We start from the raw sequence: 27,696 nt of genomic DNA, 5'->3' as shown, positions 1-27,696 counted from the left end.
GGTCTTCTGTGTCCCCTAATTGGCACCACCTAAGGCCTCCTGACCTCCCCCAACAGCCTGAAGCAGCAGAGCTGAGCTAGCCTGTGGCTGCTGGATGGTGGCTGTGGAAAGTGGGCCCGTACTGGCCCCGGGATTTAATTTCCATAGAGGGCGGGGGGTGAAGGGAGCAGGATGAAGCTGTCTCCAAGATCTCAACAGCCAATACAGCAAGGCAGAAGCTGGAGAGACAGCAAGGCGGCCCTCCTAGGCCGGAGAATTGACCCTCTCACCCAAGCAAAGCCCTTGTCTCCATCCCATGAATCACACTTACCCGCTATGTTACCGGCTGGGCCTCGGACTACCAGTGAAAGGATTGGGGCTGCATTAGGAAGTTGGTGGAGGGCAAGTCATGAACCCAAATAAGCAGACAGGGACAGCGTCAAACCAAAAAGTCATTTATTGGTACCATACATGACTCCGAAATGGCACAAACTATGCAAAAAAAAAAAAAAGAGGCATCACAGGGGGGTGGGGGGAGCACCCTCCAACTACCTCTGCCTGCCTGTACCTTCCAACCCCTGCTCATTCTGGCCCTGATGGGACTGGGGGAGACCAGGGAAATGAGCCCCCTAGTCCACCTTACATTGCCTGGGGAGCTGGGGAGGGGTGATGTGGAGCCGGGGGAGGGTGGTGGACCGTTTAGCTGAGGGTCTCTCCTGGGCTCTGGGAGAGAGCAGAGGAGAGGACGGGGGTGGGAATGGGATGGCGGGGAGGGGCAGTGTGGAGAAGAGTCCTGAAACAGGGCAGAGGAAGGTGCTGGCATCAGGGACTAGCCCCAGTTCAGAGAAGGACGCAGAGCCTCGGCCTGGGAAGCCACCAGGATCCCACTCCTTCCCCTCCCTCTCTCCCCCACCTGGCTCTGAGCGCTACAGAAGGAAGTTCTGGAGCAACAAGGGGTCCTGCAAGCCCTAACCGGAACCCAAGGGCAACGACTTTCCATTGTCTTCTCCTTGGGGATACACCTAGACCCCTCCTCACCTCTCCCCCAAATCTCCCAGTAGCTCCATTTGCCTGGACACAGGAACCGCGGGCAGAGAGGCGATGCCGGGGCTCCCCCTAGTGGTCACAAGAGGCCACCCGGAATGAGGCTCCCTGGGTCCCTTGCAGCCTATGGGCGGGCACAACGAGGGACGGCACCAGGCCCACCGGCCCTATTTCTGCCCCGGAGGGGGTGGCTAGGCAAGTGGGAGGCCCACGAACAACACCTCTTGACCCTGTGGGGAGAAGCCACACAGAGCCCCTTCTCCACTAGCCCTAACACACGGGGGATGAAACTCAACTCAAAAAGAAATACGGAGACAAACACGAGTGGACCCCCACCGCCCCGGCCCACCCCCCGCATTGCAGGGCCGGGGCCAGAGGGGCAGGGGAGCCAGGCCCGCTCCTACCGTGTGACCGGCAATCAATGCCCCTTCCCCACTGAGGCCCTGGGGGGGTGGGGGGGTGGAGGGCTCCCCGAACACAGCTGCTCTAGCGGAACACATTGAAAGGTCAGAGGTCAGTATAATACACATGGTCTTCTACGGTGTGGAGATTTACAAGCACGAGGGACACAAACCCAAGCGGTGGTGGGAGGAGGGTAGAGCTGGGGGCTGGGGGAGGGAGGGGGGTAACAGCACACAAGTTTTACACTGGGGCGGGGGCGGGGAGTGGGTGGTCAGAGGGGGACTCCACCAGCCCTACCCCATCCCGGCGTCTGCCCCCGCCCCCTTCCCGTGGACCAAAAAGGAAAATGGTCTGAAGCTCTGAATTGTAGAAAACAGGGACCTGGCCCACCCCCTCCCCCCAACCCGCCCACCAGGGGCCACAGGAAACCCAAACGGGTGGGAGGAAGGAGGGGGCAGGAGGAATGCAGGGCGGGTGGAGTGGGGGTAGATTTTTTTTTTAAACTTATGTTTTTATTATTATTATTTTAAAAAAGAGAGAGGGAGGGGAGAGAGAGAGAGAGAGAGAGAGAGAGAGAGAGAGAGAGAGAAGTCAGAGGTTTCAGGAGCTGGGAACCTGGGGAGGGAGATGCGAAGGGGAACTTAGCTCCTCAGCTGCCAACACCAAGAAGGGGTCTCCCATACCCTCCCCGCCGCAGTTTGACCTGGATCACCCTCTACCCTCCTGACAGGAACTGCAAAAGGGGGGAGAGAAGCTCAGAGTCCCTGTGGGAGGGGAAGAGGTGAGAGGGCAGCAGAGGCTCAGCCCCGCCCGCCCCTGACCCAAGTCTCAATGGGCAGCCCCTCTGTGGGTGGCGCCCGTGGGCTCTGGCTAGGGGGGCAGGAGAGCAGGATGTAGGGGGCGTGGGGGGCCGGGCCCCTTGGTGGAGAAGCCGCTGGGGGCTCAGGGCTGCTGGAGCTCAGCTGTGGCAACCTCTCTCCAGGGCTGGCAGCAGTGGCGGCAGAGGACCGGGAGAAGCCAGGCCCTGGCAGCCACAGCGGCCCCACGGTCGGGGGCACCGGGGGTCCCTCAGGGCCCCCCAGGGACCCACCCGGCCACCCCCTGGCACCTTTCAGTCCCGACTCCCCCTCCTGTTTCCAGGTAGATCGGTTTCCGCTCAGTTCTTTTGATTCCTCTTCCTCTCTCCCGCGGGCTCGCCGGGGCCGGGGGCGGCCTCACTGCGAAGCCTGCGACGTGGGGTTCTCGGACTTGCTTTCCTGGCTGGAGGGCGGCTTGCTGTTCCAGGGGCTGTTGGCGCCCAGGGCGGGCGAGTTGTTGAAGCTGTCCTCATCGTCCAGCCCGTTGGCCGCGTCGAATTGCGTGTTCTCCAAGCGGGTGATCAGCCGTTCGTCCTCGTCCCCGAACTCCCCCCCCATCAGGGTCGGCTCCCCCACCACCATCACATCCTGAAAGAGGAGGAGGGCCGGGAACATAATCCAGGCAGTGGTGACCCCCCACCCCGCCAACCCCTCCACAGCCTCCCCACCCCCACCAACACAGGGGACCCCACGAGACGTCACCTGGCGGGAAGTTTTCCCAATCCAGGAGAGACGGTAACTAGTGCGACCTTTCTGGCCTCCTCCAGCCTGTGCCTCTCCCCTCCCCAATGTCCACCCACCAGTGTCTGCACTGGGATGAGGGAGAACTTCATGAGCTTCGGGAGTGGGTGGACTAGAGGGTAGCTGACTACCTCTGGCAGTCGGCCACCTCTCCCTGAAGCAGCTGGGTGGCTTTGGGTGGACCAGGGGAAAGAGCATGAGGCAGAGGCGGCCCTGACCGAGCTGGCCGACTGGGGCTGAGAAGGGGTGGCTGGGAACCTGGGCAGGTGGCAGGGGGGAGGCGTGGTGGCCACGGTGGTGGCGGGGGCACGTCAGCAAGAAGAGAGAAGGAAGACGGGATGCTTACAGGTACCTGACTGGAGAGCGCGAAGGTGCTGGCTGGACTTTTCTTCTTACTGTTGCTGTTGTTGGCGTTGCCGCCCCCGGAGCTCATGGTGCTGCCTCCCGACATCTTCCGTTTCCGGCGCTTGCTGGGCTGCTGCCGGGCGGGCTCGGCTGGGGGAGGGGGGAAGGGAGGGGGACGGGGAGGAAGCAGGAGGGGAGGGAGAGGCCGTGACTCAGGGTTAAGGGGGGAGGGGAAGCATCAGCGCTCTGTCCGGTCTGGGATGTTGCGCCTCAGGACAGACCACCTTTCCCGCTGGCTGCTGCCCTGCTTCCCCCGGCCCCCCAGCCAGGTGGTCCCGGGCTCTGGCCCCTGGCTGGAAGCCCATCCCCAACCCCGGAGGCGGCCCCATCCCCAGTCCCAAACCAGACTCCACCCCGACCCCTGACCCCAACCGTAGACCTGACACTGACTCCAAACCCAGCTTCAACCCCAACCCCCAACCTCAGTCCCCACGCTGACTTCAACCCCAACTTCAACCCCGATCCCACCCCGACACTGAGTCTGACCCCCGAGCTCAGCCCCAACATTGACTTCAACCCCCAACATCAACCCTGACCCTGACACCGACCCTAACCCCCCAACCTCAGCCCCAACACTGACTTCAACCTCAACGTCAACCTTGACTCTGACTCCGCCCCCGGCCTTGACCCCCGCCCCCGTTAGCCCAAAGGATGGCCCGAGGGAAGGATCGGGGTCCCAGAAGGGGCGTCTCACCAGGGGGAGCGACCATGCGCTGCCACTTCTGGAACAGGCAGGTCTTGAGGCAGTCGCGGGGGCTGAGGCTGTATGTCTTGTGCCGGGACATGAGCTCTTGCATGGGCTCTAGGATTACACAGAGCTGGGGGGGGGGGGAAGGAGGTAAAAGGTCATCCTCTAGGCTGTAAGTTCGTTGTGGGCAGAGAAAGTGTCTACTAGCTTATTGTATTGTATTGTACCCTTCCAAGTACTTAGTACAGTGCCCTGCACACAGTAAGCACTCAAATACCATTGATTGATCAGGGCAGAGGGCCTCCTAGACACCTCCTGGATAGACGGCCTTGCTCCCCAACGAAACCCCCCAACTCAGCTGAGAAATATGGAGATTGGAACAAAGGCCTGAAGATCCCCTCCCCAGGTTTCTCTCTGGGGACTCAATCAAGGGGGTGGGGAGACACCCTGCCCAGGGGAGGGACCGGGAAGACTCACTCGGAGGTAGTTGAGTGTGGAGTTGGAGAGTCCGCACCGTGTGATATTCTTGGATAACTGGTCCAGCATCTGGGGATCCTGGGCCTGCTGACGGGAGAGAAATTGCTCTTCAGACCCCAGAACCCCCACGCAACACAGAATACAACATAGAAACCGCCCCCCAACACACTGTTTCCCTCCCTCCCTACACCCCCCTTCCCACTCCCAAGTCAGGACTAGGAGAAGGGGAGAGGAAGAATTGTGACCTCAAGGAGAAACAACCAGTTCCTGGCCACCATCCCTGGCCCATAACCTGGGGCCCAGCTTCCTTTGTGGCACTCTCTGGGCCTAGCATGGGCCCCCCCCCAGGCATCCCCCCAGTCCTCCACTGGGCACGCACGTGCATGGCCAGGATGCTACGGGGGATGAGCTCGCGGTGCTGCCGGATACTGAAGTGCCAGGTCTTTATCCGCATCATGTCGTCAAACAGGAACTCCAAGTACAGCCGGCCCTCCACGCACACCTGCTTGTGGGGGACAAAGGCCCCGACCGTCAGCTTAGAGGCTTCCCATCGGTGGGCTCCCTCTTATCCATCTGCTCCCTTCTCCTGCTACCCCCCAGCTCCAACTCTTCCACCTCCTGTCTGTGTCTGTCTCTCCTTTCCCATCTCAGGCTCATTTACCTCTGTTAAACCACAGCTTTCCCCTTCTTCAAACCCTTCCTTAAAAGCTACCTCCTGCAGGAAGCCTGCCCCGATTAACCCCTCACCACTTTCTTATGCCATTCTGTCAGCCACCTCAGCCCACCTTCGGATCTATCTGTTTAGATTGGCATTACTGATTTTATCCTCTTGTGTTTTCCATTTTTGTTGACCCTGTCTTTCCAGGTACACTCTAAGCTACTGGAGGCCAAGCAGGCGTGCTTGGAGTCCGATAGGGTGCTTTGCACTCTCCCACAGACAGACACTCCTTTTACCCTCCGAGTCCCCTTGGCAGCAACATGGCCTACTACTCCCTCAGAGGCAGCATAGCCTCCTGGAAAGAGCCTGGGTCTGGGGGTCAGGAGACCCAGGTCCTAGTCCTCAGTTAGGCCACTGGCCGGTTGTGTGACCCCTCAGGGAAGTGTCACTTGACTTCTCTGGGCCTCAGTTTCCTCATCTGTAAAATGGGGATAAAAGACCTGCTCTTCCCTCCCAGGCTCCACTCAGCCTACCTCCGCACACCTTCAGTGCCCACCATCAGCCCTGTGCCTCCCTTTAGCCCCCAATCCGGCTACCTGGGTGAACATGGGCTTGCCATGCTGGGTCACCATGCTGCACTGGTCACAGTCCAGGGACACAAAATTGCTGTGGAAAGCCTCCTTGGGGTGTTTCAGCACATAGTAGAGTTCTGTGGCGCCTCCTTCAAAGATGCTGCGGAAGTAGCGTGGGATCAGGGTCCGGCCAATCGCTGTTGGGGGAAGACCAGACAGTAGTTCAGAGGACAACCAGTTGCGGGAAGTGGAGGAACCCGACCACCCCCACATCTTGTCACCTTTGCCTCCGGCCGGTCCTGCCCCAGTGTTAGCTCACCGGATCCAGTTGGAGAAAAACAGACCTGGGCTCCATGGAAGGGTCTAGTCCCAAGGGCAGCAAAGGCAGGGAATCCTGTCAGAGCTCCTGACAGGTGGACTCTGGATTCCCACAGCAGCCCAGAGGCCCAGGTAGTAATGCCATGGGCCTGGGGTTTGGTCACGCTTCGAGCCCCCAGGGGATCCCTGTCATCAGGACCTGTGAGGGGAAGGACCCAGAACTTCCCTCCATCCCTGGGTCCTTGGACTCAACAGAACACAGGTATGTTTGGGTCACCAAGGGACGCCCCATCTACAACTAGGCCCTTCTCCCTCTTGGCTTCCTCCCTGCAGGGACTGGCCACACACCCCTGCAAACTACCCAACCAAGTAGCCCAGATGCAAGGGGCGGGGAAAGAGAGTGAATGAGTGTATGTGCATGGGGCGGGGGGTGGGGAAGGTGGGACAGCACTCACTATATCTCTTTGGTCCATCCTCCAGGCAGAAGGTGATGGTCAACATGGCATCATCCTCAAAGAACTCAGTTGTGAAGGCATCCCACCACAGATTGTCACACTCCTGGTTGGGGGGAAGAACGGTAGGAAGGTCAAGGAAATGGAAGATGATCATCCAATTCCCTGGGGGAGGAGTCCAGGGGACTCCCCATGTGGCCCAAGGTGTAGAGTCGCCTCTTCTTGTCCCTGCAAACTGATTCTGTCCCCAGGGGTCCTCCCCAGGTGACTCCATTTCCCCTCCAACCTCCCGGAGCACCTCGCCACACACCTCTGTCCAGTTTTGCAGCCGCTTGTTGAGTTCAAATATCCTGTAGTCGGTCTGGTTACCATACGGCGTGTGCCTCCTGCAGGTAGAATGGGGCCATTGGGGGGTCACGGAGATGGGAGGGAGGGGCAACAGATAGGGAGGATGGCGGTGAAGGAAGGGAGGGGGAGAGTACCCTGGATTCCCAGGGTTCTTCTGCCCTCGGTTCCCAGAGTTCACTCCAACCCGAATCTCCAGACTGCACGGAGTCAGTGTTGTCTCAATTAATCAACTGATAGATCATATTTATTGAGCACTTACTGTGGGCAGAACACTGTACTAAGCACTTGCGAAGTACAACACAGTGGGTAGACACGTTCCCTGCCCACAAGGAGCTCCTTCCTCCCTCCCTCCCAGTGGGCCGGGAGCAGCTTCCTCTCTACTCCACCTTGATTAGCTCTAAGGCAAGGGAGTGGTGGGAGAGCTGAGGGGAAGCCTGGACGTCTCAGACCAAACCGGCCCCATTCTGCTCCCATGCCCGCTGCCCCCCATATCTGTTACCGCTCTCTGCATGCCCCCTCACAGGCCGCTTACCCGATCCCAGGCTCCAGGTAGGTCGGCGGGTACATGGGGGTTGGGCTGAGGAGAGAGGGAGTCAGTGAGGAGGTTAAGAGAGAATGGATGAAAGAAGGAAGAGGTGGGGCTTGCTTCTCCCACTCTTGACCCATATCCCTCCACACACACACACACACCTCCTTTCCCCACCGGGGCTGAGGTGGAATTACTGCAGGTGGTTGAGCCAGGGGAGCCCACCAGTCAGGACTGGGTCAGGGGATGATGGGTGGTGGGGGACTTGGGCGCTTGGGAACAACGGGGAACAGATTGGGCCACGAAAAGAGTCCGGGGGCTCCCAGCAGACTCACCCCACATCCCGATCCAGCATGGTGCCGGGGTGGAAGGGGGGGAAGGCGTTGCCGTTGGGGGGCTCCTTTGGAGAGTACAGCTTGAACGACTTGGAGGAACAGCCTGGGAGAAAAGGGGGGAGTGGGGAGGGGGTCGGGCTGAGCTGCTGTCGAGCCCATCCCCTCCAGAATCCTTTCTCCACCCTCCCACACCTCTGGGGACTGTAGATGGACCCCAGTCCCTCAATGCCCAGCGCACATAAAGATGGGGCCCCAGCCGGGCAGCCCTCCCACTCTGGGCAGGGGGAGAACCCAGGCAACCCTCCCCCCCCAGCCAATGCTCTGGCTGGGACTCTGGCCAAACCGTGACCTTTCCACTCTTCTTCCCTCCCACCCCGAGACAGCCCTTCCCCCTACAATCCCAACCTTGCACGGCAGCAAAAGCAACAGCATGGGGGAGGGTCCAGCTGACCCTCCTAATGCCTCCCCTCCCCCTTCCTATGACAGGTGCCTGATGGACGGGGTCTGCCCGGCTCCCCTCCCCCACGGGCCCCATCTGCTGCCTCTGTTTCTAGCCCAAGAGCCGCCACCTCCCCAAGCAGCTCAACATCCCCCTCTCCCCCAACTCCCATCCCCAGGGAGGGGACCCAGGACCACCTACTCCTCCCTCCCCTGCATTGGGAGCTCCTGTGGGGGCAGAAAAGAGGGAGCAGGAGGGGAATTTGGGTGAGGTTTGGCCAGATGCCACCCCCTCACCCCCAAGGAGTGGGGTCACTTCCCCCAACCGCACAGGGTGGTGGGCATGGGAGGAAGGGGGGAAGGTGGGGAGAGAATCAGCCAGGAAGAGCTGAGGCCCGTCATGCTCATCATCCGACACGGGCCCCCACATGAGCACCCACACGGATACCCACACGGGCTCGACCTCCCCTTACTTCCGGTGTGTGTCAGCCCCCCTCCCCACCCCCAATAGCCCAGAGCACAAGTCCTGTGGGGAGGAGGGGAACGTGGCTGAGGTGTTTCCGGGGAGGGCGGAGAATGTGGGGGGAGGAAGGGAGCAGAGAGGGGAGGGGTGGGTGAGAGATAGAGAGAGGAGGGAAGACAGAGAGGCGACATTCATGTCTGCGTATTTCCCACTCTCCCTATGATCTTATATAAATATTCACAAATGAAAAAGGAGAAAATTTTCAGCTCCAACACCGCCCCCCAAACTTTCTCTTCTTTCCCCTGGCACAGCCATGCCTGAAAAAGTCACAGCTCCTTTCGGTATGGCTCCGGCAGAGAGGTGGGTCCAAGGGGGAGGAAGCCGCCCGCCTTCCCCAGTGGCACCAGCTCAGAGTTTGGAGGGGCAGGGAATCCGCCCCTGGCCCTCTGCCCCCAGGGGCGGAGGTGGCGGGCTGCTGGTGAGGAAGGGGACAATGATAAGCAGCAGTCCAGGAGCCTCTCCCAGGGTCCTCCCCATCAGATACCAGGGGTGAGTGGGCGAAAGGCAGGCTCAGGGAGGGGTCTGAGGAAGGCCCGGCCCAACCCAGTCCCTGCGCTCCAGCTTTGAGATACTCAGAGCCTAGCCCCCTCCCCCAACCACCCACGAGGGACCTTTTCCTTATCAGTCCTGCCGGGCCCCTCTCCCTGCCCCCAACCCCCCATCACCACAACAGAAGTTAGTCCATTCCCCTTCTCCCAGGGAGCAATAAAGATCTCCCTCGGAAAATCCCATGAGGGGTGAAGAGGGAGGAGGTGGCCAGGCAGGGGGTGGGGGGCAAGTGGGGAGGGTCCCCCTCCCCCAAGCAGCAGGAGCTTGTGCCCAGAACTCTGGCTCCCAGAACCGCAGGCCCACCACCCGCCCATCCCCAGCAGCCTCGCCCCTGGTGGTGGGGCCTGGGGGCTCTCCAGAGTCCAAACCAAACTCTGCCTGGACCTCTGGTCCCCTCTAGTAGCCATCAAATAGCTATCGACTTACCGGAAGAGGGAGAAGGGGCAGGCAGGGGGCAAGCACTGAGGAGCAACACAATCACCTGGCAGTTGGGCAAGGCGGGGTCGGGGGCAAGAGCCGGCATGAGAAGGAGGCATATTGAGACAGTACAGGGAATTAGGGTGCGGGGGAGACAGAGACTGGGTTCCCAGCCTGGCCCCAGAACTGCCTTGGACATGTATGTTGGGCCCCACCTTCTGTCCCCCCATCCCACTCTGCCATGGCCCAGGAAATGGCTGTCTGGGGCTGTGAAGACAGGCAGAAGGAAGAAGGAGGGAGACAAGGAGTGAGGAAACTCTCCCCTGCCTCCTCCCCACCTCGGGGGCCTTTCCCAGCTCCTGCTCCCTCTTGGGTGAGGGTCACAGCTGGGAGAGAGAAGGGGAGGGGAACCAGGGTCTGTAAATCTCCGTGCAGTTGAGGGAGAAGAGCAAATTAATCTGAATTTCTCCCACAAGTTCCCTCCCTGGCCTCCCCACTCTCCTCCCCCATATACCTTTGGGGCAGGGAATCCCCTCTCCTCTCCTGGACAGAGACCCTGGGGCCACTGATTCCCAGCCTGGGGAGAGGGATGGAGGGAGGGAGGAAGGAAGGGGGGAAGTAAGTGGGAGGGAAGAGGTAGCACCCTTTAGTGAACTCTGCCAAATCCCTGGCCCCGGGAGAGGGGTCGTAGGGGCAAAGCAGACAAAGGAGGGCCCCTGCCAAAGAGGGGAAACTGACTCACCTGGCTCAGCCCCAGGGCCCTGCCTGGGAGCCCAGGGAACAGTGCTGGGAGGTAAAGGAGGGAAGGGAGTCAGTTCCACTCCTTATTTCTCAGAGGAAATAGGGAAGGGAAGCAGGTGTTGAGAGCTGCCTTTCTTCCCAACCCAGCCCCTCATCCTGGGCCCAGTCCCTTTCCGACCTGGTGAAGAAGTGAGCCAGGGGAAAGGAGGAGCTTCGAGCTTCCTACACGGCGGTGGGGGTTGCGGGGGGAGAGACACAACCCACCCCTCCATGTTGGAGAGCGGACCAGCAGCGGAGAGCTCCCCAGCTTCCTCTCCTCCCAGCCCCATAGGGGTGGAAAATCTGGAGCTTAGCTTGGCCCTGCCAAACCCTCAGAGTGTGGGCCTGTGTCTAGGCCTGAATGCCCTATGTGGGCCAGGCTCTTACACGTGCAGTTCCAGCTCTCTGGTCTGCTGGACTTGCGTTCTCACAGCCACTGGTCCTGGCCAAGGCTGAGGGCTCCTACAGTCTGAACAGACCAGAGCTTGGAGAGCAGTGGCCAAAGGTCAGTCCCTCTGCCCTGGCCTGAGCCCTCCACCCACTTCTGCTGTCCCAGAATTGGGCTGGGGGTTCCGACGACTATCTGTGCACTCGGGAAGGGCAGAGGGAGAAACTGAGGCCCAGAGGCAACCTCCCCAAGGAGGGATCCCCCTCTCCTGATTTCCTCGTCCTCCCTGACGGCCCTTCTGGAGACAGGGGAAGGTCTGTGGCCTTCCTCACTTCGGCCCTAGCTCTCCCAGCCCCCGCCCCCTCCTTCCCAGTTACCCCCATTTCTGGAGGTGGGGGGTGGGTGGCAGGAGTGTTCTGCATCTAGGTTCTTTCCCCTTCTCCTCCCCGTCCCCTCAGGCCCTCTCCAGAGGCTGAATGCCTGATGCCCAGGGAGAGGCCACTCTAATGTGAACTCTACCTCTCCCCCAGGAACAGGCAGAAGCAGGTCCCATCCATTCCAGGTCCCTCCGTCTCCACAGTGCCCAGAGAACCCGCCCTGCCACTCCTCCTCCTCCTCCTCCCCTCCCTTCCTCCAGCTCGCCCCAACATGCCCGCCCATGTGCCTGACCCACACGAGGGGTGGAACCGGGTCCCTCAGGGAGGAAGCATGGCATGGGGGGGTGGGGGAAGGGGCCGCCCCCGCACACATACCCTACTTACACGCTCCCACATGCCAATTCCCGCCCAGGACTCCTGACTTCTCCGCAGAAGTTGGGTTACAAGTGTTAGAAACCAGCCCAGCCTAGGAGTAACAAGGTCAGTGACCCAACCACCTGCCTGCCTGGCAGAACTGGTCAGTGGGGGGCCTGGATTCCCAGTTTTCTCTGCCCCATATGGGCCCTCGGTGTAATGGAGCAGGGCAGGGAAAAGGCCCCAGCACCTCTTGCTGGGATTTTCACTGTTTCCCAGCCCCTTGTCTTTCCAAGGCCCCGGGACACTGAGAGAAGAGAGGGCAGGGAGCCACTCTAACCTCCCCCCAGCAGCCTGTAGACAACCCAGGCCCTCACTTCTGGGCCCTCTGCCGGAGCAAAGACATGGCACTGCAGGGCTGCCCCCCACGCTCCTCATTCAGAGGCAGAGGAGGTCCTGGGTCCCTTGGAGGCCTTCTAACTCCCCTCCCCAGGGGTCTTGTGGTGAGCCCACCTAGGCAGAGACTGACGGGGTGCAACAAGGGCAGGCCAGGTCTCTCCTCATCCTCCCATTCCAAAGCTGGTTCCGGGAGCCTAGGTTCGACAGGGAAAGGGGGAGTAGGAAGCATGGCCTAGAGGATAGATCATGGGCCTGGGAGTCAGAAGGACCTGGGTCCTAATCCCAGCTCAGCCCATTTGTCTGCTGTGTGACCTTGGGCATGTCACTTCATTTCTCTGGGCCTCAGTTACGTCATCTGTAAAATGGGGATTACAGAGACTGTGAGAGAGGGACTGTGTCCAACCTGATCAACTTGCATCTACCCAAGTGCTTAGTACAGTGCCCGGCACACAGTAAGGGCTTAACAAACACCATAAAACAAATAAAAAAAACCTCATTGGTTTCTCCCCACCACCCAGCTACTCCCTCCCTGGGCAGATGGAGTGTGCGGGTAAGGGTCCCTTTCAATGGGATTCAGTTGCACAGGGGCTGTGGGGAAAATGCAGGAAGAGGAAGAACTGGGCTCCAGGGTCCCCGGTTACCTCTGGGCCTTCATTTCCCTTTCAGTGCAATAAGCAGGGCTCTTGAGGTTGGGGAACAGAGCAAGTCTGAAATCTATCCCTCCCCCCCGCTCCCCCACTCTATAGGACATTAACATCCAAACCCATCCCGAACTCTGATTCTTTAAGCTATGTAACTACTGGGTGTCTCCTGGCTCTGTCCACTCTGCCCAACCTCTGGTGGGGTCCTCAGGGCCCCTCCCTCGCCTCTGGGCTGTCTGGGGGAAAAAAGCCCATTGCCCCAGCTCAGCAAAGCAGGTGTCTATCCCCTGCCAGATACTCTCAGTCCACCAGGGTTCTGGAGCCACCCAGTGAGGAGTTCCACAAGTAGTCCCTGCCTCTTGCCTTTCTACCCCATTCACAACTCCAGGTTGAGCACAGCCAAACTGGGGTATATGCTCTCTACAAGAACAGGGAAATCTCTTCAGAGAGGGCTTTGGGAGAGGCAGGGGCAGGTGACACAGAGAGACTGGTGTGATGGGGACCTAAACCCAAACTGACCCGAAGACCACATTTTTGTGCCAACAAATAGAGCCTTCGGCTGGAGACAGGGCAGGGCGGGCTAGGGTAGGAGATAGAGGTATCGGGGAGAATGGAACTGCTGGGGAGTTGGGGAAGCCTTCTGGACACCTGTCAGGGGGTCTTGTCTCACTTGCCAAACTCAATCCAAAGCATCCCCCTACCCCAATCACCACCCTCCTCAACACAACCCACCCCACAGTAGGAGATGGGGGGGAACATAAGGGGGGGGGAGCCTGTCCCCGGGGGCTTCAGGGAGGAAAAGAGTGAGTCTAGGGGGGGCGGGTTAGGCCCCAAGGGAGGCAGAGGAAGTGAGGGAGAGAGAGCAGCGCAAAGACCGGAAAACTTTGCCGCTGCCGGGGCCCTGCACGGTGGCTCCAGAAATCTGCAGGGAGGGTGGGGAGGAGAGGGGCGAGGAGAAAGGGGTGTCCCGCGGGGTGTATGGGGGGGTGTCTAGACCCGGATCCACGGGAAGGGCAGCAGGAGGGCTGACAGTGGGGACCCACCGGGCCTCCCCCACCTGGTGGGTGGCCTGAGCCCCAGCTGCTTGCCCGCTGTCCTGCACAGGGCAGCAGCAGCAACAGCACAGCAACAGTAGCAGGCCGTTCCCGGCCGGGCCCTCACCCCCAGCTGGCCGGGCCGGACAGGCCGGACTTTCCTCCGGGCGGCCGCCCCAGCACGGCCCACACAGTCTCCCCCCCTCCTCCCCGGTTGAGGGTCCCCCCAAGTCCGCCCCCCTCCAGCCCCGCACAGCCCCTCGCGCAGGGCCTTACCTGGGAGAAGCGGGGCGCGGGCCGGGCGCCGGGGAGGAGGGGGGCTCCGCGGGGAGGGGGCCGGGGCCCTGGGCGGGGGGCGCCTAACTCACAGTCTCATTTCCCTCCCGGGCCCGGCGCCCACCCACCCATGGGGGGAAGAGACACACAGAGAGGGGGGAAGAGAGATCACAAAAGCGGCGGCGGAGGAGGAGGTGGAAAAGTTAAAATGGGGGCCGGGAGCTTGGGCCGGGGGCCGCGGGCCGGGGGCCGGGGAGGGGCGGGGGCGGCAGGGCGGCCGAAGGGGAGAGAAGCGCTCTCTTTGTTTGCAGGGTTTCCCCTGAACAATGGCTGCTCCGCTCCTCTTCTGCTCTGCTCTGCTCTCCCCACTCCGCTCCTCTTCTCCTCCTCTTGCTCTCCTCCTCCTCCTGCTCTCCTCCTCCTCCTTCTCTTGCTCTCCTCCTCCTCTCCTCCTCCTTCTTCTCTTGCTCTCCTCCTCCTCCTCCCCTCCTCCTCGCGCCCGCCGCCGATAGTGTCTGCAGGCCTCGGTAGGGGTAGGAGTCTCACAGCTTCTGTACACACAACACACACACACACAACACACACACAACACTCTCACACACGCCCGCCTCACTCTCTCTCTCTCCCTTCCCTTCTCTCCCCCGTCTCCCTCTTCTGTTTCTCTCCCTCCCTTGTCTCTCTCTCCTGTTTCTCTCCCTCCCTTCTCTCTCCTATTTCTCTTTCTCCGTCTCTCCCTCCGAGCTGGGCCCGCCTCTGCAACGCCCTCCGGTCCTTTCCCCTCCCCTCGGGCTCCCCGGGCTCGGCCTCCTCTCACATGAAAGAGGAAGGGGGAGGGACCTACCTACGGGGCTGAGAAAAACAAAAGAGAGAGACAGCGGGGAGGGGAGGACAGCGCGGCGACAAAGAGAGGACCGGAGAGGGAGAAACAAGAGTCGGGAGGAGACGGGACGGAGGGGGTGGGAGAAGGAGGTGGGCAGAAGGCCGGAGGGGTCCGGCAGGTAGGGAGCGGGGTGGGTGGGTGGGTTGGGATGGGTTGGGTCCCCGGGTGTGAGGGGCGAAGGCGGACGGACTCCTGACTCCTCCCCCATCCCCGGACTCCGCTGGACTCAGGCAGGTGGCCAGGGTGAGGGAGCTGCCTGTTTTCCGGGGTCTGAGGGCCTGTCCCGGGAATGATCCGGCCATTCCTGGGACTGGGACCTGCGGGCCCATCCTGGTAATGGTCTGGCCATTCCTGGGATCTGAGGGCCCATCCCGGGGATGATCCAGCAGATCCCAGGGTCTGAGGCCCCATCCTGGGAATGCCCCATCCTGGGAATGATCCAGCCATTCCTGGCGTCCGAGGGCCCATCCCGGGAATGATCCAGACGCTCCTGGGGCCTAGACTGGACATGTCCACCCTAGGCCTTACCCCAGGGAGCTTAAATTTGCTGGGCCTGGAACCCGACCCCCAGATCCTCCTGCAATTGGACAGTGTCACTTACTCTTGCTCTGTTTAGAGTCTGGGAAATCCAGAAGCACTGAGAGTGAATCTGTTACAAAACTGACTCTCTACTATCTTCTGGGTTCGGGGGGAGGGAGGTTAGAGGGCTCTGAGGGGAGCTGGAGAAACTCTCCCTGGATTCTCCAAGAGAGACATTTGCAAAGACAACTCTGCATAAATACCACCTTGACTTGGGGGGGGGGGTTAGCTAAGAGCTGGGAATCAGGGTCCTAAGTTCTGCTTTTGCCTTTCCCCAGTTTTCCTATTTGAGGAAGGGATTTAAACCCCTCACACTCTCTCCCCCACCCCCCCAATCAGTTCTCCCTTCTGACCACAGACAAGGTGGGGGTGCAGCTGGAGTGGAAAGAGCTCTGGACTGGATAAGCACCCCCCTTTCCTCTTCTCCCACTCTCTTTTGCGTGGCCCTGACTTGCTCCCTTTGTTCTTACCCCCTCCCAGCCCCACAGCACTTAGATACATATCTGTAATTTATTTATATTAACATCTGCCTCTCCCCCTCTAGACTGTAAGTTCGTTGTGGGCAGGGAATGTGTCTGTTTATTGTTGTATTGGACTCTCCCAAGCTCTTAATACAATGCTCTGCACACCATGAGCACTCAATAAATATAACTGAATGAATTAAAAATCCCCCCCATCCCCTCCCAAACTAAACTGGGGAACAGAGAAGCAGGCTCTTGTGGCTGAAGCCTCAGGCAGACACTCTTACACTGCCTCCCCTACCCACTCCCCCAGCAGCTGGAAAGGGCTGGACCAGCCCCTGGGGGCAGAAAGAAGGTGGAATCTTTGAGCTTCTAAGCACATACGCAAATACTGTATGCTCATATACATATGCACAGATGAGGGAGCATATGCACACACTGCACATGCATGTGCACCTGAACACACACAGATCTCTGCAGCAGGACAGAAAGCACCTTCAATCCAGCCCACCCCTTCACCCCCACACCAAACCACATTCTCTTATGTACTATGCATCCTACCATATGTGCTCCCCACATAGTTTCCTCCCCCAGTCATTCAATATACATTCCAGTCAGAGAGTAATACTTCTCCATCTATACAGTACACATTAGACTATATCACAAATATAAATATGTCCAATATAGTTAACCAATCAATGGCATTTATGGAGTGTTTACTGTATGTGGAACACTATATTAAGCACTTGGAAGAATACAAAATCATAGAGTTGGTAGACATGATCCCTGCCTATATGGAGCTTACAGACCAGAGGGGAGTTTACAAAGATGACATGGCTCACAGTAAACTTTCACTCATTTACATCACTGAAACAATATAATCATCATCACTGTGGCATTACTAAGTGCTTACTATGTATCTCAAGTACTGTACTAAGTGTTGGGGTAGAAACAACATAATGAGGTCCCACATAGGGCTCACAGTCTAAGTAGGAGGGAGAATATGTATGGAATTCTCATTTTGCAAATGAGGGAACTGAGGCACAGAGAAGTTAAGTGACTTGCCTAAGGTCATACAGCAGGCAACCATATGACTCACACCCCATCAGTTAAATACACACCCAACCACACAGTAAACCCAACTTGACCACTATATGCTCCTCAACTGCATAATATATACCTTGACAATGGAGTATGCCCCCCCCCCCCATTACACTGTACTCCCAACACTATAGTCAGCACACCATGATCATATAATAAACACTCCAACTGCATGCAGCCCACCTCAACTGTCCACTACAATCCTCACCACGCAGTCTACACCCTGACCATATCGGATTAATCCAGGCTGTCACTCAATCAGTAGAGCTCATTGGATGCAAAAGAAAGTTTTACATGCACTCGAAACTCACAGCCTGGCCCCACCCTGGTACTGGCCAAGGCCCAGCCTGAGAAGAGCCCAAGTCCGTGAGATCTGAGTCTTGTCCTGGTCCAAGCTGGACCAGATGTGCCCAAACCAGATGTGAGCCTGGGCGTTCCTTCATACCCGCTCCACCGACTGCTAGGACTGGTAGTCCCAGTAGCCCAGAAACATGTGTTAGGGGGAAAAAAATCAATCAACTATTGATCACTTACTACGTGCGGAGCGCTATTCTAAGCGCTTGGGAGAGTACAATACAACAGAACTAGTAGACACGATCCCCTGCCAATAATGAGCTTGCATCCCTAGCAGCGCCCTGAAAGGCGAGGCCCAGTCTCACTTTCAGTTTAGGTCCAGAACATTTCTTGTCCATCAGCAGGCTGGCTGCCATCCTGCAGTCCCCCACCAGACCTAGCCCAAAGTGAAGACTGGGTCCAGCCCAGCATCCTTCTCTCCATTGTTCGAATCCAAGCAAACACAACCATGAGCAGGGAACGTGACTACCAACTCTATTGTACTGAATTCTCCCAGACACTTAGTTCAGTGCTTTGTAGACAGTAAGTGCTCAATAAATACCATTGACGATGTGCTTCCCATATGATGCCCATATGTTATCCCTCTGGGGGAAGCAGTGTGGCTCACTGGATAAAACAGAGGTCTGGGAGCCAGAGGACCCGGGTTCTAATCCCAGCTCCGCCATTTGCCTGTGATGTGACCTTAAGCAAGTTACATAATTTCTCTGTGCCTCAGTTTCCTCAACTGCAAAATGGGGATTCAATACCTTTTCTCTCTCCTACTTAGGCTGTGAGCTCCAAGTGGGACAGGTAGCGTATCCAGTCTGATTAACTTATATTTACCTCATTGTTTAGAAGAATGCTTGACACACAGTAAATGCTTAACAAATACCATCCAAAAAAAAAAAAAAGAAAGAAAGAATTTCCAGGTATTGTATAGGTGTAAATGTGAGCGTGTGCCTTGGGCTGTCCAATGTGCAGAGATGGACTCTGGGCACAGGTGTGGGGCAAGTGCCCAGAGGCAGAGCTTTGTGGGGGCTGGAACCACTTGTCCTAGGCATCGAGCCAAAGCCAGCCTGGTTTGGAGAGGTCCCCAAAAGCCTCCCCCAAGCTGTTAGAGGGTCCAGGCCAAGAAATGAATCAATCAATCCATCAATCGTATTTACTGAGCACTTACTGTGTGCAGAGTATTTTACTAAGCGTTTGGGGGAGTACAGAGTTGGTAGATTCATTCCCTGCCCACATGACCTTACAGTCTACAGAGAGCCTATAGTACACTTACCTTACCCCGCTCCATCTACCCAAGTTTCGACTGTTTCCCTCTCAACAGCCCTGGGAGACATCCTGCAGGTGTGGTTGTGCCCCTAGAAGCTGGTCGGCCCCACTTCTGATTTGGCCCCTGCTGCCTTCCAGCCTGGTTCAGGGCTCTGACAAGAGCTGGTGCTGGGATGGAGTGGCCAGGCTCTAGATCTGTGGCCCAGCACAGGGAGAACACAGGCACTGACTCCCACCTAGGGCTCAGCCCACCTGGCTCTTCCACCATCCAGTATGGGTAGGCAGGGTAGCCACCAACAGCACTTAAGAATTCCAGACAAGAAGATCTATGTGACATCAAATGCATCATGCCGGGCAAGTAGCATAACGTGATTTCACCCAATCCTAGAACATTTGCCTGGTCTGGGGGTCCCTTCCACCCCTACGTGTTCCAGAACCTGTGCGACCCCTTCCCAGATCTGGGTGAATTGGGGCATCACGTCAAAGTCACGGAACTTGGTGGCAGGAGCCGCAGTGGAGAAAGGCTTGGTGTTGAAAATTTTTAAAGCAGTTGTAAAAGCATCCAGTACCACATGTGTAACAGGGGATAGATGAGCTGAAAGCTGAACCGTCAATTGTAAAACCAGGCCAACAGCGCCCTGAGTGTAGGCCTCTAATACACAGGCCAAAGATCAGGATACAAATGGCCAATATCACTTAAACATATAAAAAAAAAATTAAAAAGTAGGAAAACAGAAACCTCCCATCTATTGCATTGGACACTCAAAACCAGAGCCCTGTAGGGTTAATCTTGGAATAATGCTAGGAGGAGGTGGGCTTTGGCTAAGTAGGAAGGTTGAGGGGGCCTGGGTCTGAGGAGAATGTAGTGGGCTGGGCGTGAACTCAGCAGTAGCTGAAAAGAGCAAGAAAGAAAAGGAGAGAGAGAGATCACCTGGCCCTTGACCAGTGCCAGAGGTCTGGAAGTCAAGAAGACAAACGGCTATTAGACGCCTCTTTCCTCCCAGCAGCCCCAGAGCAGGTGGGGACACCCGTCACCCCTCAGACTTGGTTTGGGAACGACTGGACTTCGGGCTCCCCTGGTGTGCATGGTCCCATAGGTAGTGGCCCAAAAGGATTGGCCTTGGTCCTAGCCGCCACAGGGTGAAGAAGCCAGGGGAGGTAGATTGGGGCAATTCTCCTCTGGGGATTCAGTTCTCTGTTTTGGGGCCCTGGGGACCCCCTCCTTCCCCACCAGCTTCACTGTCCCTATATGCGGATGTCTCCGGGGCAAAGGAGTCCTTGCTCCGTAGCCCAGGGAGAACATGGCAGCAAAACACTCTCCGTCGAGCTGTGACGCACTGGTCCAGCCCCTGGGGAGGGCAGCACATGGTACCGTGGGCAGCTGGGAAGCAGGATCCTCCGCCTTGCCCTCCTCCTGCCCCCGCCGGCAGCGATGCCCTGCTAGTCACAGATCAGGGGAGGGGTGACGGCGGGCTGGGAGCACAATCACAGACACCAAGCTTGGGGAAGACAGGCAAGAGGCCGAGGTTCGGGGGGGCCTCAGAGCAACAGAGAGGCAGAGACACAGGGAAGCCAAGAGCACTAGAGAGTCAGAGGGACAGGGAGGCCGAGAGCAATAGAGACGAGGAGGAGGAGAAGGGAGTCTGAGATGAACCCAAGGGGAGCGGTGATGGGGGCTGTTGGGATGATGCTGATCCAGCCACTGGTCAGGAGAGGCCCAGGGCAGCCATGGGAGCAGGGGGGGGCTCTGAAAGGGCCAGCAAACGAGTGGCAGCAACCAGTCCGACCCAGCAGGAGGCAGTGCTGTCCACACATGCAGGAGGACTCCTAGGCATCTGTGTTGACGCCCCTCCTGCACCCACACAAAGGCTTGGGGGACTATGTCCCCCACCGGAGTGAGCTCCTACCCAGCCCCCTGGGCAGCCCTGATGCCACTTCCTCAGTGCTCTCACACACCTCTCCTTTGTCTTCGCACGGCCTCCCCCTACCCCTGGCATCCTGCCACCACGGCCACCATGCGTAGATGCTGTGCCCTCTCCCTCCTCCCCGCTGTGCCCTCTCCCTCCTCCCCGCTGTGCCCTCTCCCTCCTCCCTGCCTGATCCAATCCACCTCCTTCTTAATCACCTCCCTGCTTAACCCTTTCCCTGCCTAGCCGATTCCTTGCGACCACTCGTTTCCAGCCAGGAAGACGGTTTCCAGCCAGGAAGACCACTCGTTACCAGCCACCGACTTCCTGGCCGGGCCCTCCACCCCATCTATCCGTCAGGCACTCCATCTATCCATCACACAGCCCACCTCAGTTCCCTTTCCCACTTGCCCAGCTCAGGCTCATCCCCGCTCCTCCTCTCTCTTGGAGAACACATGGGTTGTCTGGGCGGCCAGGCTTCCCCCTTCCAGTCAATCACTCAGTCAGTCAGTTGTATTTACTGAGCACTTACTGAGTGCAAAGCACTGTACTGAGTGCTTGGGAGAGTACAATCTAACAGACACATTCGCTGTCCACAACGAGCTCACGGTCTAGAGGGTGAGACAGACATTAACAAATAAATTGCAGGTTTGGACATAAGTACTGTGGGGCTGGGAGGGGGGAATGATTAAAGCGAGCAAGTCAGGGTGATGCAGAAGCAAGTAGGGAAAGAGGAAAGGAGGGCTTAGTCAGGGAAGGCTTCTTGGAGGAGATGTCCCTTCAATAAGGCTTTGAAGAGGTGGGGGGAAGTCAGTGTCTGTCGGATATGAGGAGGGAGGGCATGCCAGGCCAGAAGCAGGACGTGGGCGAAGCAGAAGCAGGAGGTTGGTGAGGAGATAGACGAAATCGAGGCACAATGAGAAGGTTAACATTAGAGGAGCAAAGTGTGGGGGCTGGCCTGTAGTAGGAGAATACCCAAGTGAGTTAGGAGGGGACAAGGCGACTAAGTGCTTTAAAGGCAATGGTGAGGAGTTTCTGTTTGCTACAGAGGTGGATGGGCAACCACTGGAGGTTCTTGAGGAGAGGGGAAACAAGGTCTTAACGTTTCTATAGAAAACCCTCCACCCCAACTGCCCTCCTTCTCCCCTTCTTGAAGTGCCAAACCACCTTCCCATCCTTCCCAGGGGCAAGTTTGCCCCCTGACCCCCACCCTGTCCTTGTTTAACACCCTGATCTCCTAATCCTTAGGCATCCAAGGGAGAAGAACACACCCAGACCAAGGCTAGTGGTCCCCAACATCTAACTGGCACCCCCAATCCCACCTGTGGCTTTCTGCTAATCCCAATTGGCCTCAAGGGAGACTCTTCCCCATCCCACCCCTTTAACCATGTGGGCACTGACCCAGGGCCCACTGTTGGTAGTTGCTGCTCCTGCTCTGAACTTGCCCCCAGCATCCCCCAACACCTCCCGGCATCTCCCAGCCTTCAGCCAGCATGCTCTCCACCAAGTCCCTCTCTGCTCCACCCCAGGAACTGAGCCACCGAGCAACGGAGGCAGCATTTCAAATGGGACTGGGCACAGAGTCCCCCACCCCACCATCTCCCCCAATCCCAAATAGAAAGGGGGAAACTAACTCTCTCACCTGGAACCACTGCTGCCCTCATTCGACAAGATGAGGATCCTTTCCAGGTCAACTCATCCATCCCCCTGTGCCAGGCCCTCTAGACTGTAAACTCATTGTGGACGATGAATGTGTCTGTTATACTGTTATATCGTACACTCCCAAGTGCTTAGCACAGTGCTCTGCACACAGTAAGTACTCAATAAACACAAGTGGCTGATCCAAAGAGGCCTCACTCTAGCCCAGTCAGAATTGTGTCCTGCCTTTAAGAGATCTCCAGGGATGGAGACACTCTGGCTTGTCCATGCCAACATCTCCTTTTCTCTATGGAAAATCTAAACCCCATTACTTCTGCTGCAGTCTCAGCTTAATACCGGCCTTCCTCCAGGCCCCAGATGCTGATGACGCATCTGATGTCTCTCCCTCCCTGTGCAAGGAAGGACCCATTCCTTCTGAGAGTGGGACAGTCTCCTGCGGAAGGGGACCCAAGTGATCCTGGGGCAGAGGCTGCCCAGCCTTGGAGAGGAGCTGTTGACCTGGAAGTCCAGGTAGTCCCGCCAGATTGTAAAATCCTGCTAGATCGGGAGCTCCGGCTAGATTGTAAACTCTTTGAGGACAGGGATTTTGTCTATTTACTCTGTTATATTCTCCCAAGAACCTATTGATTGATTGATTGATTGAAGGCAGTGCTGGCAGGAAGATGGTCACTCTTGACCCCTCCTGTCCTGAGTGGTGGGGAGGGTGAATGAAGAATCCCTAAGATGAGGTGTCTCTACAGTTCATCACCCCCAACCCCCACAGGAGTGCCACATGGACTTGCCAAATATGCTCATGGATGAGATGTGGCTTTCCATTCTGGGCACCAAACCAAGCAGTGGGTAAGAGCCTGCCACCAGCACTGAGGCTCCAAAGAGAATAGCCATGGGGCAGGGAGTCCCCTGTTCCGTTCCAGAGATGAGCCGGACCAAACAGGAATCTGGACCCCTCAGCCTGAGAACTTACCTGGGAACTATTCCATTTCCCTCCCCCTGCCCCGGCCCTACCATCCCCTCAGGCTCAGGCTCCTGCAGACTTTTCCTCCAAGTTCTCCTACCTTGGGGGCTGGGAGAGATAGAGGTGGAAGACGGGGAGGGAAGGAAGAGATCAAGAGGGGACCATCATCATCATCAATGCTGTTTACGGAGAGCTTACTGTGTGCAGAGCACTGTACCAAACGCTTGGGAGAGGACAATACATTCAAGTTGGTAGACAAATTCCCTGCCTATGACAAGCTTACAGTCTAGATGGGGAGACAGACATTAAAATAAATAATGTATAATATATAATTTATAAATAAATGCATACTCAGGACCAGGATGTAAGAAGTGAGGGGCTTGGCATCAGGAAAGAGACTGAGGACAGCCCACCCTCCAATCCAGCCAGTCCAGGCCAGTCCATCTTCTACACCCAGGCCCCCCAGCACTAGCCTTTAAACCTGAGATGCCATAAAAGCTTCCTCCTTCTCTCCCTTCTTCCCTCCCTCCCCCACTCCCTCCATCCAATCCCCAGATCGTACTTTGAGGCCCAGCAGATCAAGCTCCGAATGGGAGCTCAGAGTCCTAGATTTATCCCTTTCCCTGTCCCAACCCCTCTACTCTGTTCTGAGTTTCATTTTTCCCCAAATGATGTTAGTGGGGGGATGAAGATGGAGAGTAGAAAGGGAACTGCAGGGGCCGGGTCGTTCGGGTGGGGGAGGGGAGCCCAGGCTGACCCAGGCTGAGGAGTAGGCTGGCGGTGAGCCCAGAGAACTGGGAAGGAATCTGGGAGACCCTTCAACCCCTCCTCCGGGCCTGGGCCTGGAAGGAGAATGGGGAGCTTGGACTCCCCAGCTGGGATGAGGGCATGTTGGTGCCAACTGCCACAGTGTTTGGAAAGGGGGGCATGGAGCAAGGAGGGGTGGCGGGGGGGGCACGCCTCCAGGTTAGAGCAACGGTAGCAGGCTAGGCAGGGCCTGGCAGGCAGCCAAGGGGCCTGTGTGCTATGTTTTCTGATAAACAGGCAAGAGGGTGGAAGACGGGGGTTGGGGAGGGGGCCATCTCTGGATACCCGGGCAGAGAGGGCAACCCCTCCTCCCCTCCACCACAAGGGAAGGGCTTGAGCCTGGTTGAGGGGAGCGGAGTGAGCCGGGGGTAGTGTCAAGGGAGTTGGGAGGCAAACAGATTCTGCATTTCGAATCTCTCGATCTTTCAATCTCTCGCCACCCTCACTTATGCCCCTCTGACCCCACCAGGTTCAAACTGACCTTCCTCTTGGTCTCTGTCCCCCCGAACCATCACAGTCCTCCCTCATTTCCCGGGGGTGGGGGGAGACAGCCCCTGCTCCTCACCGCCCACATACCCAGTCCCCGCGTTTCACCCCAGGACCCTCAACTGCTATTTCTCTCCCTCCAATGAACTGTATCGCTGGCCCTCTCCTTTTAGCACCTAACTCCCCACACCATTCTTCCCAGGATCCTCTCTCCTCCCCCCGCAAAACCCCAGTCCTCCTAAAGTCCATTCCCCTCCATCTAGTGTACCCCAGTTCTTCTGCCCTCCCTTGACTCCAGCCCCTCCTCCTCCTCTCATCCTAACAGCCTTGTCACTGTCCCCTTCGGCCCCTCAAATCCCCAAATCACAATCAAGCATTTCCGTTGGCCTCCCTGCCCTCTAAGGGTCCAGTCCCTCTGCCCTTTCCTCCCCTAGACCTCCCAACCCCGCTTGGGTAGGCAGGCAGGCAGGCAGGCACACGGGCGCTTTAAATGTTTGGCCTGGCTTGGAGTAGAGTCACATGACTTTCTGCTTGAGGAAGCATCGAGCTGGCAGCTTCCAGAGGGAGATGGAGGAGGAGACAGAGGAGGAGGGGACTGAGGGAGAGGCACTGGGAGACGGCAGAGGGGCTGGGAAAGGATTGGGGGCGGGGGACGGGACACCTTAGAGGTAGAGACAGTTTAGGAGGGGTGGGGAGAGGCTCTTAGGACCTTAACCCATCCTCAAAGTTCACAGGGGCATAAGGGATGGGGAGATTCAGAGGGCCAGAGCTGGGAACAGCTGCTCACCCCCACTTCTCTAAGAGGCCAGGGAGAGGGAGAGGGAAAGGGAAGGAGGAGGAGGGATGGGGAGAGAGGGAGGGGTTCCGCCCCTTATTTCTTCCCCAGACACAGGTCTGCTAGCCCCCACCCCCTAGAGGGCAATTACTCAGCTTCACATGTCCCCAGACACCCTCCCCAAGAATGCCATCCTGGCCCCATCCCAGCATAGACCCCAGGACCCATTTGATGGATTTATCAATAGACATCCATGGACAGGGGGAGGAGTCTTGAGACCCTCCAAAGCCCCTCACTGACCCACACACCCCTAGCCCTATCCAGTTGCTGGAAGTCTCTATCTCAGGCAACATAGTAATAATAATAATAATAACAGTAGAAATTAAGTGCCTATGTGGTATACAAGATAATCAGTTGGACACAGTTCCTATCCCACATGAGGCTCACAGTCTAGAGGAGAGGGATAACAGGTATGTAATCCCCATTTTAGAGATGAGGAAATTGACACACAGAGAAGTTAAGTGATAGACCCAAAGTCACACAGCAGGCAAGTGACAGACCCCAGGTCCTCTGACTCTCAGACCCATGCTCTTTCCACTAGGCCATGCTGTGTGCCCCCTCACCCCCTCCGGCCCCCATTCACCTCCAACTCCTGCCCAACAAGACTTTCTCCTGGGGTGGAAGATTCTCCACTTCCAGTGTCTGAGACTTATTGAATAGTTGGAGGGAAGCCACAGGACTCCCTTAAAATGCACCTCCTGAGACTTAAGCTACCCAAGTGCCCCACTCTCAAAACCAGATTCTTCCCTGGACCTTCCTCGACAGCAGCGGGCAGCTGGCCTGGGCAGAGGTTACAGTACGTCCCTCCTTCATCCCCTGTGAAGGGGCTGTCCTTTCACTCCCTGCTTCTAAATAGACCAGCAACCTCACACCCTCAAGGAATCAAGGCTTTCTTCTAACTCTGGACCATCTCCTGCCCAACAGAGACTGGGTACAGATCCCTTGAACATCAAGAGGAAATCATGTTTTGGGTTGTTTTGTTTTTGTTGGGTTTTTGGGGGGGGGAGGCGCAACCAGAGCTATAGAGCCAACAGCCTAGAGGAAGGAGAGAGATAAATCTGGGACCAGGGTCCCTCCTTCTTGCCCTTCAAAAATGTCCATGCCTATCAATCAGTTCTGTTTTGCCATCCACTCCTCTTTCTTCTCCTTCCCCTAGTTCCTAAACTCCCATTTAGGCCCTCCTCAACTCATTGGGGGGCTACGAATTGGGGTCTTGGGTGCCAGCTCCCACGTCATTACGGCTCCCCTCCCTTGGCCTTCCACCCTCCTGTCCCATACAGCCCCACTTCCCATAAGGAAAGGGGGAGTCTGCTACCCAGGGACCCAGATAGGATGGGGGAGCCAGCTACCCAGGGGTCCAATTAGCCCCATCCCCAGCAGGTATGGGGAGAAGACACCAGTTTGCAGTGCCCCCCTCCCGGGGGCGGGAGTCGTGCCAAGCAACAGATAGGGAAATGGTTGCCCATGGGGTCTGGAGGGCTGGCAGACAGATGAGGGAGGACTCACCCCAGAGCCCTTGGGACTCTCTCCAACCACCTAAACTACCTGGGTGGGAGCCCCCAGCCAAGGAAGTGTGTGGGGGGTCACCTGGGTGAGAACAGAGACACAGGCAGCCCCCCAGGCTTGGCCCAGTCTCCCGGCCCCAGGGGTCACCCTCCAGTTCCGGGGGTGCTCCAGGTATGAGGAGGAGTGGGGGGGGGGGAGGGAAAATAATCTAAATCAGCCAATCAGAACTCTCCCCTGACCCGAAGGGGGGGGAAGGTGTGTGTGTGGGGGGGGGGGGTCAAAAGTCCAGAGGCACTTCTGATTGGCTTACGTTTTGGGAATCTGGGAATCCATCCCCCCTCCCCTCCTTTCTCCCCCTCCAGCCCCTCTGCTGCCCCCCCTCCCCAATTTATCCAGCCCATAGCGGCGGCTGCGTATTTCCCAAAGGGAGCCCTTACCTGCCCCCCGCCCCGCAAGCCCCGCTCCCAAGAAGACCCCCCCAATCCTTGCAAAGGGGGGAGATGGGGGGGGGCAGGGACGAGGGGGGGAGAGCGGATCGGGGACCCGAGGGGGTCGACTCACCGGGACAGGCACAGCCCACTGACATCTTCACATCCCCGGCCGGCCGCCGCCGCCCCGCACAGTCACCGAGCCTGCAGCCGAGGGTCCGGGCATCAGCTCGCCCCCCGCAACCCCCGACCCCCCGACCCCCACCAGCGGGAGGGGCAAAGGCCCCGGCCAGGCAGCGGGGGAGCAGTCGGGAGGCGAGAGGGCGTCTCTGTGTGTGTGTGTGCTTGTGTCTGTCTGTCTGTCTGGGTGCGTGTGCGCGCGTGTTTGTGTGTGCGCGCGTGTGCGTGACCGCCCCTGTGTGTGTGTGTGTGTGTGTGCGCGCGTGCGCGCGCCCGAGGCCCGTCCGTGTGTCCCTGCCTGTCCGTCTGAGCCTCCTCCTCCTCCT

At 57.9% G+C, this 27,696-nt stretch overlaps 1 protein-coding gene across 4 annotated transcripts; it reads right to left on the bottom strand.

Annotated features, from left to right (window-relative positions):
- Positions 1-413: 413 nt before the first annotated feature.
- Positions 414-27,696, bottom strand: LDB1 (LIM domain binding 1). 4 transcript variants are annotated; one of them, XM_029080975.1, is made up of 11 exons: positions 27,324-27,696; positions 7,803-7,905; positions 7,474-7,518; positions 6,904-6,979; positions 6,597-6,699; positions 5,848-6,020; positions 4,973-5,095; positions 4,594-4,680; positions 4,123-4,246; positions 3,370-3,518; positions 414-2,870 (listed from the first exon to the last, which is right to left on the bottom strand). In XM_029080975.1, the coding sequence occupies exons 1-11, from the start codon at positions 27,346-27,348 to the stop codon at positions 2,640-2,642; spliced, it is 1,239 nt and encodes a 412-aa protein (XP_028936808.1). In that variant the 5' UTR covers positions 27,349-27,696; the 3' UTR covers positions 414-2,639. The 4 variants fall into 4 exon arrangements, with proteins under 4 accessions (XP_028936808.1, XP_028936810.1, XP_028936809.1 ...); XM_029080977.1 differs by having other exon boundaries at positions 3,376-3,518; XM_029080976.1 differs by having other exon boundaries at positions 4,594-4,677; positions 27,324-27,695.

This window comes from Ornithorhynchus anatinus, chromosome 16 (assembly GCF_004115215.2).
Source record: "Ornithorhynchus anatinus isolate Pmale09 chromosome 16, mOrnAna1.pri.v4, whole genome shotgun sequence".
In the NCBI taxonomy this organism is placed as follows: domain Eukaryota; kingdom Metazoa; phylum Chordata; class Mammalia; order Monotremata; family Ornithorhynchidae; genus Ornithorhynchus; species Ornithorhynchus anatinus.
Note: the sequence above shows the minus strand (reverse complement) of the source record. Positions and strands in the feature narration are given on the sequence as shown.